At 46.7% G+C, this 14,899-nt stretch overlaps 1 protein-coding gene across 14 annotated transcripts in view; it reads left to right on the plus strand.

The window, feature by feature from the left end:
* The first annotated feature begins 10,888 nt into the window (after window positions 1-10,888).
* The window catches only part of PHF20L1 (PHD finger protein 20 like 1), a 61,503-nt gene continuing 57,492 nt past the window's right edge, over window positions 10,889-14,899 (plus strand). For 4 of the 14 annotated variants that reach the window (XM_055703724.1, XM_055703726.1, XM_055703725.1 and 1 more), the window contains exons 1-2: window positions 10,891-11,089; window positions 12,240-12,345. In XM_055703724.1, coding sequence (XP_055559699.1) covers window positions 12,263-12,345 — 83 coding nt within the window. In that variant the 5' untranslated portion in view covers window positions 10,891-11,089; window positions 12,240-12,262. Of the gene's footprint in view, window positions 11,090-12,239; window positions 12,346-14,899 lie in introns of all 14 variants that reach the window. The other 10 variants (XM_055703731.1, XM_055703732.1, XM_055703734.1 and 7 more) reach the window with 4 other exon arrangements.

The following is a 14,899-nucleotide window of genomic DNA, read 5'->3' on the forward strand; positions in this document are numbered from 1 at the left end:
AGGAAATGAGATTACAGTCTGGAACACTGCATATCTTTCCACTCTTCTCCTAGGCTTACTCTACTTTTGACACTGCTAATAAAGAAGAAAGCATATTGCTAGTGGGAAACATATTGTGCGGGTTCTGGCAGCCCAAGAAAGGCAAGGCTGGTGGGACCTCCCTGCCTGAGGTTCTACCAGCTTCAAGCCTGAGCATGTGTACATGGTAGGCACACACACACAGAACAAGTGTATACACCATATATATACATACATACACAGCTGGCCACACAGATAACAAAGGCAAAAATAGAGAGCACTCACCCAGACAGCACTGACGGCCTCATCCTTCTCACCTCTCTGGCTGAACAGAACAGAGGTCCACTAGTGAGAGTACAGAGATACACACAGCTGCACAAGCTGGATCCCTCCAGCAACGGAGCTCAGACACTCCACCTGCCCAGCAGTTGCCCCAGATCCCAGTCTCCCCAGTTGCTGGCACCTGAACATTTGAGACCTCAGGGACACAGCCTCACTGCAGGTGTTGGTACAGACCACCACACACTGAGGTACAGCTGGTCAGGATCCCCCTGGTCCTCAGCAGCCCACTCCCTATGTCATTGCCCGTAGAGACACCCCTGGCCGTAACATGTCCCATGCTCCCAGGCAGTAACCCCCCTCAGTCCTAAAGGTGCTCTGGTGTTCACTCATCTGGGTGGGTTTCATGCCTGGACACAAGGACTGAGGTTCCTCTGGGACAGCCCTGGGAGAGGCCCACACAGGTTGTTCCTTCCCCTGAGTCCTTAATTTGGGTTCCCACTTGTCATTGTGCCCTTATGTTCCTCTGGCTTGATGCAGAAGGGCCTTTGATGGGTTGACAGCTCCTGGAATGGGCCTGGGAGCAGCTGCAGTAGGGTATTATTTGGGTTTCCCTCCTGCTGTTGACTCTCTGTGCTCCTTTGTGGGTGTGCAGATCAGCTTTTAGCACTATTACTCCATAAGTCTGACATCTCACCAACCCACCGTGACTCACTGCAGTGCACTATTATGCTAAACATGCAATTTTCAGAAAGGGTGTTTTGCCTGGTAGAGTGAATTGAGTGGCTGTGTTGGAGGAACTAGAATGCTTATTGATAAAAGGCAGTCGAGAGCAATCTGACACTTCACTAATTCTCTGAATCTCCTGGAGAGCTCACAGCCTTTAGCTTTTCCACCAGCTTCGGTGACCATCAAATCAGGCCATTTGTCCATAGCACAGCTCTTTTCTAATGCTGTTTACATAGTATTCAACAAGAAAAAAGTATTCTGAGATATCTGAAAATTAATTGAAACATTAAAAAAACTAGCAGGGGAAAGGCTGGTTGTGAGAAAGTCAAAGCAGACACACTAGGTCAAACTGAAGGTCTATGAAACTCTCCCTGACGGCAGCCTTGCTGTAGGGAAAACTAAGACTCATTTTAATTCACCTTTGTGAATGATAACATTTTAAGCTAAGTGCATTCCCTTATGTAGCAGAACCACCTAGCAATGTTTGAGGTACTCTGGTAATTAAAAATAATCTCACAAATCCAGGCATTTTATTTCAATTTGAAGAGAAGCATGACCCTGCATAAAGTTAGCACTGCAGTTTACAGAACTGACACACCATATATGATTTTAATAACCTTATCAGGTCAGCTGTATGAACAAAAATTTATTTGCTTTTAAAGAGGAACAAATTAGTTTTTTATGTTATCAGATGGAAATCCCACTCCACCCTATCAGATACTTTCTTAGTTTCAGGCTTGATCAGGCAACACGGGTCATTTCTGTTTTGCTTGGTGGAGTACAATGCATAGACTTGCAAAACTTAGAATTAGCTCTGAGCTTGCTGATACATCCACACTGCTTGGATCTCAACAACAGTGTACCTGCAACAATGCTATGTCACCTACCGCTGCATTACAGTACACACACAATCTAGACAGACAAAAAGTGTTTAGAAAGGATACAGATCAGGCAGACCCAGAATGTGCAATGATACTGCTCTGTGCAAAGCCATGACCAGTCTGTATTGCATCTCCTTGCTCTGACCGTATCGTATCAGAGGGAAATTTGGTTGGTATATAACTTGATGTAGACATGGGAATATGCTTGAGAGGAATTTTACACAATTTCACATGAAGATATAAGAGCAGTATAAAAGCATACATGGGGAAAAGAAGTGCTTCCATTAGAATCTGCAACTCCCTCACCTTGCATCCAAAAATACTGCTTCTTTTTAAACTATTTTATCAGAGAAAGAAAACAAAAAGAACAGGCTAATACTCAAATCCATCAGTCAAGATAGAAATTATTTGAGGTCCCTAATCGACCTTGGCTGGGTCCTCATTAGAGTTCTTTGCGAATTTCCTCACAAGAAGATCTGACTATTACTGAACAAAAAGGTAGGGACACTAAGAAAAGCAACAAACACATCTGTGCTAAAAGCTGGCTGACATGATTTTATTAAGGGTTACAAAAGTTAGAATTGGCACTCCATAGCATCTACAGTGACTAGAAGCAGCCAGGATATGGACAGCTGTTGGCCAGTTATGTTCTAGAAGGATCTTATTTGCAGAGAATAGAAACATTAATGCACTGATCACTGATCTGAATGGAGAACAAGTGGGAATCGGGCTTCAGGTGGCAGAGGAAGTGCTGCATGAATGGTGTGTTTGTGGTGCCAAGGCTAGCAGGTTATCAAGCTTCCAGCACAAACCTACATGCAGCATCTTAGGACACCCAGACTGAGAAGGAAAAGATGGGGACTAAGTTAGGTAGGACTGTATGGGTAGACCGATCACTTTCAGCTCTAAAGGGTATAAAAGGGCATGTCCACACCCAGCACAATGTGGCCAAACTAGGAAGAACCCATAAGACATGGTGAAGACTCGACTGCCCACATTCCTTGTCTTCTGTGTCACCACAGTTAATGCTGGACAGATCACCTGCACAGCAGCACCTTGGTGGCTGAAAGCTGAACAAACCACCAACATACACACAGCTTTAGGGTACCACCTAGGTGCTCTAACTAGACACATAACATTTGAATCTTTGGTTGGGAGATTCCTTCTTACATTATGCGTCCCAAAGTGAAAATTAATGTTCCTCTGGCGGCAGTGATGTACTGTTGATCGGTGTACCTGCCAGTCCTGAAGTGATCTGCACGGACAATGGTGGAAGGTCTTGTACTGATGTGCAGTAACGCTTTTGGCCAACATATGATTCTAAAGGTTCATAGTACGTTTTATACACACTGAAAATCTATAGTTGAGAAGGTGTTGGAACTGCTGGTTCCTGAGACAACAGTACTGGCAAAATACTGATGATATTGACGTCATGGTCATTTCTATGACAAATCACACTGACTGATGCATAAATAAAGACAAATAACAATTGACAGTTATACTCCAACAACATTCTTTTAAATGCCTGTCTTCCATGTGCTGTTGTACACGGTACTCTTATCAGTTGTCTTTCTATCTGTATGACTACTGTAACCTGACAGTGACTGAGCTCCTCTCTCCTTGTATGCCAGTAATTAAGCAAAGTCTAAATTGGTGAAGCTTCTACTGACAGCCTGCAGGCCTTTGTGGAGCCATTTGCAATTTTTCCAGCTACGCCTGTGCCATACCTACTTGTTGCATTTCCAGCTGGATTGAAACTGATGTCCTGGACTAATTCAACTACTAGGGAGAGGAAAATCACAGGCAGCCCTGGTATCCAGTGGAGGATCATGATATGCTAGAGCTATAGTGGGTTTATAGCTTGGATGCTCTATAGCATTGCATAAAGATCAAAGATTTGAATGTGGTCTACAAGGCAATTGAGGACAGAGACCAGAACTCTGATAGCCTTCCAGCAACCTGTCCTTGTGATGCCAGCACAGATCCAGTGGCCAAGTATCAAGAAAGAAATTATTCCTCCCATAAACAAATGTTTTGCAAGCATTCTAGAGGCAGGGTTGGACACTAAGGGCTAATCTCTTAATTGACAACCATCCTTAAGCCCTTGAGAACACCCCAGTTTTCACAGAATCACAAAGGAGACAGGAAAATATCACACTAGTTTTACAAAGTGATTGGTATTTTCTGCTGGCAGATGTGATGCATATTTTGTCATTCTCACTCTTGGACTCCAGGAAGCTGGTCAGATATGAGCTCTGGTTTTCTGTTATCCTTCAGTCCAAGTTGCAAATTCTCTCCACACATCCATGTTGGCAACCTGACTACAAAACTATCCTTGCTAGACTGCATGATTTGCAGTGATTTGCCCGTTAGTCTCTCTTCTCCTCTTCCAGTACTCCACAATATCATTATGATGGCAATGAACATCCAGATGCTGAGTACTCAAACAGTGACTCCAACACAATTGTTGTCTTGGCAGGACATTCCTTCTGTCCCTTTCCCTTACTCGCCCTGAGGTCAGCTCTCAAAAGTGGGAGACCATGAAAAACTTACCACTGGGATATGTTTGTGAGTCCAGTGCTCTGTTGGTTCACCATAAAGTACATGATGAATTTCAATCTCACAGGGAAATAATCTAGGAAATCAGTGCATAATGAGAGCAGGTATTAGCACCGCTTTTGCTCAGTACTGTAATCAACAAGGCTCTGAAAGAAACTTCAGTAAAATATTTACTGATGTGTTCTAATCTACAGAACATCCTCTAAAACCAAAACACAGTCCAAGACATATGGCTGCAATATGTAAGGCAGAAGTAAGCAACACATTGCACAGTACTATTCCTGAGACAAAAGCATGATTAAACCTCCAGAGGTCTAACATTCATTGCAAAACAATATTCATAGCACAGCGAATGTTGAGTATGCCCCCATGAAGTATCAAACAGATACACAGAAAGTGGTATAACCAGGCTGTAACGTGGCACAGCAAAGCTGCCTTCATCCCTAATGGGTAGTTGCTCCCTTCCAGCCATGCAGAGTATCAGGATGTACCATTCTGCTAAGGGTAACATCCTGCTAACTTCACCTGCCTCCCAGGATTTCCTTTAACCTCCATCAACAGTCACTGTTTGCTCTTTCTTCTCTTTCTTTGTGTGGATTTGGGCTTCTTTCACTAGTGCTGGAACTGCCTGTATAAATACAAATCTCATTATCCACGTGGACTTAGCAGATTTCACCCCTTAGCATCCTCAAATTAACGTACTTCACTCTTACAATTCTGCTAGTAGCAGACCTTAGTGCTGGTTTAGAGCTTCATGTCACCTCTGCAGCATGCAGTGAAATACAGTGCTGTGGTTGCAATACCTGTCAGCAAACATACAGCTGTCTGGGAGAAACTATTCAGTGAGTTAAAGGCATTCTGCAAAGAACCAGTGAGCAGCTGAGCAAAAAATGTTCAGCTTCAGTGTCTTTCAAAACTGGAAAAGACTGGGGTTGGTGTCCCAAACCCAAGGGGTTACTATTTTGTTTGGTGTCCATGGCAATGGATGTCAGCTACTTTATTTTCCCATAGAAGGCCAGATGCTCCAAAACTCAGCCACTTTAGGATCTTTCGCAGCATCTGGAAAATTTAGGGCTTTAAAAGGAAAAGAGAAGTGTTTGGTGAAAGAGTGGAAATCTTCACAAAAGAAGGGCAGAGAAACTGAAGAGGAGGACACAGCAACTGATGAGGCAAGGTGTCAAAATGGACCAAGGAAGAGGCATGAAAAGGGTAGATCATGACAGACAGAGCCAGGTTGTGACCAAGGCACATGGATAGAGCAGGACAGAGGTGCTGCTGCACATTTGCTAGGCTGAGGCTGTGCAGGCACCATTTAAATATGAGCACCAGCAGTCACTTTATATGTGTCTTCCCACTATAATAAGGGCAAAAGCAACGATGAAGTTTTATTCCATTGACTGTCACCTCATGATTGCAGTATCTGACATTTAAAATAGTTCTTTTATGGACTAACCTGATCGCCCACAAGAAAAAAATAAATGGCAAAATAAAAAAAGTGATGTCTGGGTCTCTCGCCATAGTATCTTTTTTTGAAGGTGTTTGATCATTCTCCCAGATCCTTCCTGAACCCTTCCAGTTTTTTGATGGCTTTTCTGAACAGTAAGTTATTTTAGTATCAATGTACTGGTGCCAAGTGCAGAGATAATGTCACCTTTCTACTTCTACTCAGTATTTCCATGTGCATGTGCTTTGCAAAGACTGCATTAGTCTTTTCAGCATCAACAGCACATCATGAGCTCATGCTCAGCTGATTATTCCCCCTCCAAGTCTTTGTGAGTCACTGACTGGCAAGATAAAATCTCCTATCCAGTCTGGTTTTCAGTTTATGGTCTGCATAACATTAACAATGTTAAAGACATGCTTCATGACATCAAATTTAGTGAGGAGCAGAAGTAACGAAATTTCCTTTCCTGCTTCTCTGCCTTGTGATATTCTGGTGTCTGAAGGAGAGAGAGCACTGAGCCTTTCTATCATGGAAAGGTCGACACAGTCACTCTTCCCTGCCCAGTTGAGCATTGTAACAAAACATGTTGGGATAATGTCATGAGACCTCTGTCTCTGTCAAGCTTCAAGAAAGGGAAAACGGAAGGCAGGCATGCAATGCAACCATCGGAGATGGTTTAGTGTTAAAAGAATAAAAAAAGGTCTCAGCCACATTTGCTACTCGTTGCCTTTATGGTGGAACATAGTAGCTGAAATGTGGTCCTGGACCATGCACAGGGTGGGGGAGGCACCGGGGTAGGCAGGTCAGGGCCAGTAAGGGCTCTGGGTGCCCTCAGGGGTATAGCAGGGCAGGGGTGAGTATACCTGAAATGGCAGAAAAGAAACAGGGACACTGGCTAAGCCTCCTTGAGTTCCTAACTGTTCTGACAATAGTGCAACAAAATGTTGCCTCATACTGCTGGACCACAAGTGGGCTTCTGCTGTTCTCAAGACAGCATGGTAGGAGTCACACCTAACACCTTGCACTGCAGTGTCCCTCCCTCTGAGTCCTTACTTTGGGTTCCCACCTGCCATTGTGCCCCTGTGCTCCTCTGGGCTTGAGGAAATGGGCCTTTGATGGGCCGATGGCTCATGGGAGCTGCCAGGCCAGGGTATTATTTGGGCTCCCTCTTCTGCTGTTCTCTCGCTGACCTCCTTTGTGGGTGTGCAGATGAGGTTTTAGCCCATATAACCAAACATCTGGGGTTTGCTGCACCTCTACAGTGCACCAGCAGCTCCACCTCCCTCTCCTGACAGCCTCAGCAGTGAGGTGATGCTCCTGGTGCCACACACTGCTCTGAGACTTTCTGATACCACAGCATAATCCAGTCTCTGGCAGCCAACAGAGCACGACTCAACCACCCACATGTACTCATCCCTATCCTCGCTACCTCTTTTACCTTTCTCCCATTTCCTTCTTCCTTGACAGAAGCACCTTCACTTTTTTAACAGCATCCTGATGCTGCATGTTCATTGCCACTCGGAGAGGTGTCACTGTCAACACAAAACTTTCACCATCAAGTCCTCTAAACAAAAGCCTGCATCAAAACTGCTCTCAGTGTAGTAAGAGCTGGAGAATTAAAATAAATGCAATGGCAACCTTTTTACTAAAAAGACATAATAGTGTTTCCCCCCCTTTTTTTTGTTTTGCTTGCTTTGTTTTTTATCAAGCTTTCTTCCTCCTTCAGTCTCTTCTGCTTGCCACCACCATCTAGAAAATGGTAACAGGGAAAAATTAAAGGAGGAATAAAAAATCCCACAGCAAGTAAATACTCTAAAATATCTCACTGCACAGTCTCCCTATAAAGACTCTTCAAGTGGGAGGCAGCCTCACAGCAACTAACCAAAGAGGATGGGTTGACCTCAGACAGCAGCCAAACACCCACACAGCCACTTGCTTACTCCCCTCGCAGTGGGACAGGACAGAGAAGAGGAAGAACAGAAATGAGAATGTTTGTATATCCAGATAAGGACAGTTTCGTAAGTGAAGGAAAGCAAAAAAACCCCAACCCTAAATCAAACACTTCCTCCCAGCCCCCTGCCTCCTCAAGTAATGCAAAGGCAATTACTCACCACCTCCCATCAGCAGACCCAGGCCCAACCAGTCTCCCAGCAATGGACACCTTGGAAGACAAAACCCTCACCATTCTTATTCCTCTGCCCCAGCTTTTCTTGTTGAGTTTTTCATTTTCAGCATAGAATATCCCTTTTCCAGTTCAGATCAACTATGCTGCCTGTGTCCCCTCCCAGTTTCTTGCCCACCCTCAGCCTACTTGCTGGGGGTGCAGACTGGGAAAAAAAAAGAAAGCTTTGATGCTGCACAAGTGTTCAGCAATAGCCAACACACCGGTGTGTTATCAGCACTGTTTTAGCCAAAACTCCGAAACATGGCCACCATACGAACATCTATGAAGAAAGTTAACTCTATCCCAGCCAGACACAGTCCAATCTCCACCCCTTGCTTTCACAGCATGTCTACCATACCCAGGTCCTACACTCTCCAATACATTCCCATCAATCATGGATGCCTTCTCATCCTTTGACACAGATATCATTCCCTTAATCTGTGGGACATCCTCCAAATGTCCACAGAAGTCCAATCAATTCATTTGGTCCATGACTTGTGCTTCACGAAGCAGCTTTCCACTTCAGACGGTGTCACACAGTACAACAGGTTCCACTGGTAAACAGAGCATTTTCACTGCAAAAGCAATGCTTTTCACTTTCTGCTTATTTATTATACTCTTGGGCCCGAGCCGCCACCTCAGGTGATGCTCTGAAATCTCTGCCTCCTGGCCAAACTGTGATCTCTTCCAGGATTCATGGGCACTGCAGGTTCCCCATTTGAGCCCACTGTGTGATCAGTGCTACCCACTTACTCCACATAGCTTCGCTTGCATAAGGTACAGAGGGGACCCTACCTATGAACATCCAGCACAGCACAAGTACCTCAGACCCTTGATACCCCCAGTTCCCACAACCCTGTATGTTGATCTTGGGTCTCTCCAGGTGTTTTCTGACAGAGGCTCCAGGTGAGGTCATGTTCCCCTGTCTGGACAGGCCTAAGGGCTACCACACAAACTGTACTGTCTGTCCTGCTGCTCTTTAGGGATGCGGGTGGGCTGGCCATGCCGGAGGGCAGGTGCCCCCCTGCCCGCTCTGTCCCTGCCCTCCTCAGCCGGGCAGGGGGCAGAGAATGTAACGACAGGCCCGTGGGTCGGGGTGGGGGCAGGGAGAGATCGCTCCCCAGTGACCGTCACAGGCACAACCCAGGTCTGCCCCGGGGAAAGTCAGAGCGGGCCAGTGAGAAATAAACCCGCCCCTCAAAGCACCTTCCGCAGCGCTCCCTTCTCCCCGGGCGCAGCTCGGCTCCTGCCCGTCCCTGCCCCCTCCCAGCAGCAGCACAGGGCTACGGGCACTGAGGGCCGCGCTCAGCTTCTCGCTCCTTGTCTCCCCCGCTCCTCGTTCCTCTCCTTCCCTGCCGCAGCGTGTCCCCCCCGCGGGCGCAGCCCCCCCGGCCCAGCCGGCCCCAGCCCCCCCGCCCCCGGGGGCACAGGCCCTGCCCCAGCCCGGCCCCAGCCCGGGCTCCTCCCCGCGGGGCCACAGGCCCTGCCCGGAGCTGCCCCGGCGCCGCTGCCCGCGGGTCACAGCCCCCTGCGGGCACCCCCTGCCCCGGGGGGGGCCCTGCCCGGGCTGCGGGGGGGGAGCTGCTCCCCCGGGGGCTCCGCGGGCCGGGGGCGCCGCGGGCTGGGGGGGAATCTCTGCTCCGGGCCGGGAGCGGCTCCGGCCCCTCCGGCGCTGCAGGGCAGTTTCTCTCACATATTCTCACTCCTCTCTTCAGCTCAGTTGTGCAGCATTTTTTCATCTTCTTAAATACGTTATCCCAGAGGCACTACTGGCTGGCATTGGCTCCACGGACATTCTAGCAGCTTCTTACAGAATTTGCCACTGTAGCTCCCCCATTACCAGAACCTTGCCACCCAAACCCAATACACTTGAACAAGGTCTTCTTTCAGGTTACTCAAGAGAGGACTCACAAGCTGACAGTGAGCCAGAACATGCAGTCTCCATACACCCAGTATGCAAAGGAAAGCCTTTTTTTTGTTAGCTGGTAGAAACTTGACTGTTGTCTTAGCAATCGCATCCATGGGGATGTGATGATGCTGGTCTTGCCGTAACAAGAACATTGGCAATATCTATCCAGGAGAAAAGGAGGAAGGGCTCCATGAGATGGTTCCCAGAGTTCTGGAATGGCTGCAATGCAGGGGCCAAATGCCAGGCTTGGCTCAAGGCCAGCACTTTGGCAAAAGCAGAACACAGTGATAAGCAGCACAGCCAACAGCTAAAGCTAACAGCAGCTATTAAGAAGCCTTGAGAGTTTGACCTTCAGCAAGAAAGGGAGCAAGTAATTCTCCACCGGGAGAAGCAAGTAGCAGCCAAATAACAGCCATAAGCCCAGTCTGGCACACCCAGACCAAGCCTGTTACTATCTCCAGCCCCATACCAGGTTCTTCGAAGGGAAGGCAACAGGTTGGCCCCAGCAGCAGCCGAGCACCCACCTAGCTGCTTGCTCCCAACAGGGAGAAAACCTGGGGGCTGAGATAAGAGCAGATATCTCTGTGGGCAGGGAGGTAAATACAGGCCACTGCCGTGTGCCTCCACCAGCTGACAAGCACCCAGCCAGCTGCCGGCTACCGCCACTCCACCTGCCACCTCAGCGGCTACTCGTCTCCCTTCCTTCCCCCTCTGCCCCGTTTTTATGGCCGAGCTGGCGGTGTGGGCGGGCGGACCGGCCTCGCCTCACCCGCGGCCCCCGCCCCGCGGCCCCCGCCCCGCGGCCCCGCAAGTGCCGCGCACGCGCACCGCTGCTTCCCTTTGTCTCCCTCGTTAGGCCGCCCCCCCCATCAGGCGGCGGAGGCTCCGCAGTCACGTGGCGGGGGCGGTGGCATGGCGGCGCCGAGCCGCGCCTCGCGGGCCTGTCGCGGGGTGGTGACGCGCCGGCGGGGCGCGGGGAGGATGGGGCTGTGAGGGCGGCCGCCGCGCCGGACACCCCGCGCCGCGCCGAGCGGGAGCAGTGGGCGCCGTGCCGGGGCTGTGGGTTGCCGCAGGCCCTGCCGCTGCCTTGCAAGTCGGAGGAGACGGTAAGGAGCGCGGAGAGGGCGCGGGCGGCAGGGCGGGCGGCTGCGGGCGGTGGTCCTCTCCGGGCGGGCCCGGCGCGGCGCGGGGCTCCGGCGCCCCCCTCACGGCGCCCGGGCTTGGCGGGGCGGTGCCCGCGGTCCTCCCCGCGCTGGGCCCTGCCCGCGGGCCGGGGGCGTCCGGTGGGCCGCGGCCACTCGCGTCTTCCCCTGGGCCTGGGGGAGCGCTCAGCCCTCGCCGGCCGGGGGCCCTCCCGCGCTCCGAGCGCGGCTGGGCTGGACCCCTTTGTGTCTTCCGTGCTCGGCAGCGGCATGGGCTTCCTTGGGTCGGCCGCTGCCTGCGAGGCAGTTGCCCCGGGTCGCCTTCGCGGCGCTGGCGGAGGAGCCTGGCTTAAAAGCGGGGGTCCGGGTGCCGCTCCTGCCGCGGTGCGGACCGGGGCGGCTGTGGCCTTGCAGCCTGGCACCCTTGCTTTTCAGTCGGCATGGGGCAGGCGCCTGCGGCCCCGACGGCTGGGGATGGTAAAGGTAGTACGTCAGAAAGTCACGGTAGTAGTCGGACAGAGAAGTGATTTATTTGGACGGTGATTGAATTACCAAAAAACCATTACAAGGCATTTGCGAATGGAACTTACTGAATGCTATGAATGAGATTTCGAGTGTGTAGAAAGACAGAAGATGGCCTTTTTGCTTGTTTATTTTTGGTTTTGCTAACCTGTCTTACTTGTCCTTTAGACCGTGTTTATGTTTAAGTTTATGCTCTCGGTAAGGTAAGTTTTTCTTTTGACCTTTTCCACACCAGAGGAGAGAACACACGTTGACTGTTAACTCTTACAACTATACTCCAAATGGATGTCCAGTAATTACAATGTAGTACAGTTCTAGAGATGGGCACAATGTTTTTTTAAATTTTTTTTACCTAAGATTGATAAGTGTTTTTTATTTGGAAGGGAAAGAAATCTGAGTAAAAATACGTAATTTTTTTTTAATGCCTTCTTTGGACCTTGGTTATACTTTTGAAAACCAAACAGTTAATGGGAAGTCAGGATAGAAATTTTGCATCATTTTCCACCCTTCAGAATATGTTTGTTGTCAGTGACATGTTTTAGACACAGTATCTGTTTTAATATATATATTTTTTTTTATTCCTCTCCAAAAGGTAGTGAAAAAGAAAATACCAAGATGAGTAAAAAGCCTCCAAATCGTCCTGGAATCACATTTGAGATTGGTGCTCGTTTGGAGGCACTGGACTATTTACAAAAATGGTATGGAAGACATTGTGCAATATTCACTAAGAACATAATTCTTTTGTGTATATTGTGTGTTTTGATGTCTAATTATAAAACTTAGCGCACCTATTAACTGACTGTTTCACATGTGAACTTTTTGAATTTCCACATAAGTCTGTTAAAACTTTTAGCTTTTAGGAAAATATTCTGTCTTCAGGAATGAAAACAAGCTTCTCTACAGGTTTTCATTTGTTTGCTTTTAGGTGCTTTTGTACAGCCACAATAAGCAAAGAGCATTTCCAGAGTAGTGTGGAATCAGTGTGTTAACGTGGCAAACTTCTGTGACTAAAGACTTACTTTGTTTTAGTTTGAAAGTGTGCAAGTGAATTTGTGTTGTATTCAGTTACTACACTTCACAGGTTTACAAAACTGATTTTAAAAAAAGAAAACATCCTTAATCAGAGATCATGGAATAGGCGAGTACTTCTGTATTCTGTATCAAACAGTTAGAGGAATGAAGTGCTTACAGCTGTGACTCTGCAACCACCCAGTCTTACTGTGAGTTGGTCAAGACTATGAAATGGAAATTTGTGGGCACATGGACCATACTACACAGCATGTGTACTGTAAAAGGAGCTGTTCTTCCAAAATAAATTTAGTCAATTTTATTAATGCAAGTGTGCTAAATACTGGCCATGCTACTTCAGTTTGAAAAATCCCTGGTTTTGTTGAAGCAGATGGCTGGGGAAGCTGATGCTTCTACCCAGAAGTTTTTTCTTAGCTGCTCTCTGGTTAATTAGGGCTGGGAAATGTAGTGGCCTGTACCTGGTTTTTTGTTGCATTCCTGGAGAGCTAAGCATGTTCACGTAAATAACTGATCCTGCTAACTCGCAAGTTATGTGATAGAGAAGTCTGTGTATTATTTACATATTTACTGCAGTAGTTACATGCTCTGTACAAAACTTTGGGTTATTTTTTTTTTTATCTGTAGAGCTTTGATTTTAATTATAGCAAAAGCATCTGTTATAATAAATGGATTATTCTGTAAACCATATTTTCCTTTAGAGCCCTTGTTCTTATCTGTTGCTGTAGAGTTGGTTTTGAATATACAGATTTTATAACTGAATGTCAAGATCAGGAAACTGAATAGTGCTATAAAAATAATTTCAGTAGAACTTTTGATAGCATCTTCTGTGACTAGAGATAACTGGTTAATGTAGCTAGGTAACAAAAGTTAATATGTAAAAATAGCTTCAGCTTAATTACAACAGTAAAAGATCACTGATTATCCAGTGTATGGTTTATATTGCATCTGCCCAGCCTTTTCACAGGAAAGGGTCACTCGTCAGTTCTAGAGTGCTTGTCTGGGTTTGGCCTTGTCAGGCATGGACCCTGTCAGAAGCTCTGCAGCTGAGTTGCTTGGTATTTTCAGGCAGAATAGAATTCATCCTGAGCTTTCTAGGAATTGATTCATCATCTAGACCACCAGGTAAAACAGGTCAAGTTCATATGCATTTAAACTTTTGTGTGCTATATACAGGAGCAGAAAGTTAATATTAAAATTCTGCAGTTAGAGCAATGCTGTAAACAGGACTCTGTTTAAAATGAATTCACATTAATGTACATAACTGAAGACCTTTTTAGAGAAAGCCTACTGTTACATTATTGTTAGGGTGACATTGGCTGGAATAATACGAGTTTTTTTTCCCTTAGCTGTCAGTTGCATAAGGGGGTGGTGGATGTTTTTAAAATTCTTTCCATATATAAGCTGTATGCATTCCCTTCATCTGCAGGCAGAGAGACATACTTTGAAGAAGATAAAGTTCCTGAACTTACATGAAATCTCTTTATATTTTTTAACAAAACCGAAATTGAAGAGCAGTCATATTGCTTAGCTCAGTCTTTATGCAAGTGACAAATTGAGAACACTTGCTGAAAAATAGCCTTTGAAAGGGTTTTACTTCTCTTGTCTCCATTTTTCTGAAAGTCTGCTGTCATTTAAAGATCCAGTGTTTTCATGACCAGTTAAAGCGTTAATGAAGGCAGGCTTCTAGATGATGGGGAAAAATATATTAAAAGTGTGTTTGCTTTCTGAGGCACTTTTGCAGGTCTTAAATTTTCATCTGCGTAGCAGTTGCTGAAATTCATCTCATGGAATCTGGTGTTTTGTTTGATTTCTGTAAAATTTGGAGAGGGTATTGTATGCATTGACTGTTGCTTAAAACTCCTGTGGTTATAAATGAGGAAGTTTTTACAGACACTGTTTGGGTCACTGATATAATTTGGCGTGTGTGATCATGGAGCAGAAGAAAGCCTGATCAAACTCATCAGCAAAGACAGGCTATTAATGAGCATGTTTGGTGTTGCTTTATTGTGGAGGTAACTGCAGTTGCTTCTGTATGAAGTGCAACAGTGTACTGTTGCAGTGGACATCATCTTACATAATAAATTTGTACCACTTGTTAAATTGAAATTCACTAAAGCAAACTATGAAATGCGGCTCTAATTGAAATCAATGTGACCATCTGTCAGCAGATAGTAAATGAGATGGATTGACTGGTAACAGAAAATTATTGAAGATTTATGTGAT

This window comes from Falco cherrug, chromosome 3 (genome assembly GCF_023634085.1).
Source record: "Falco cherrug isolate bFalChe1 chromosome 3, bFalChe1.pri, whole genome shotgun sequence".
Classification (NCBI taxonomy): domain Eukaryota; kingdom Metazoa; phylum Chordata; class Aves; order Falconiformes; family Falconidae; genus Falco; species Falco cherrug.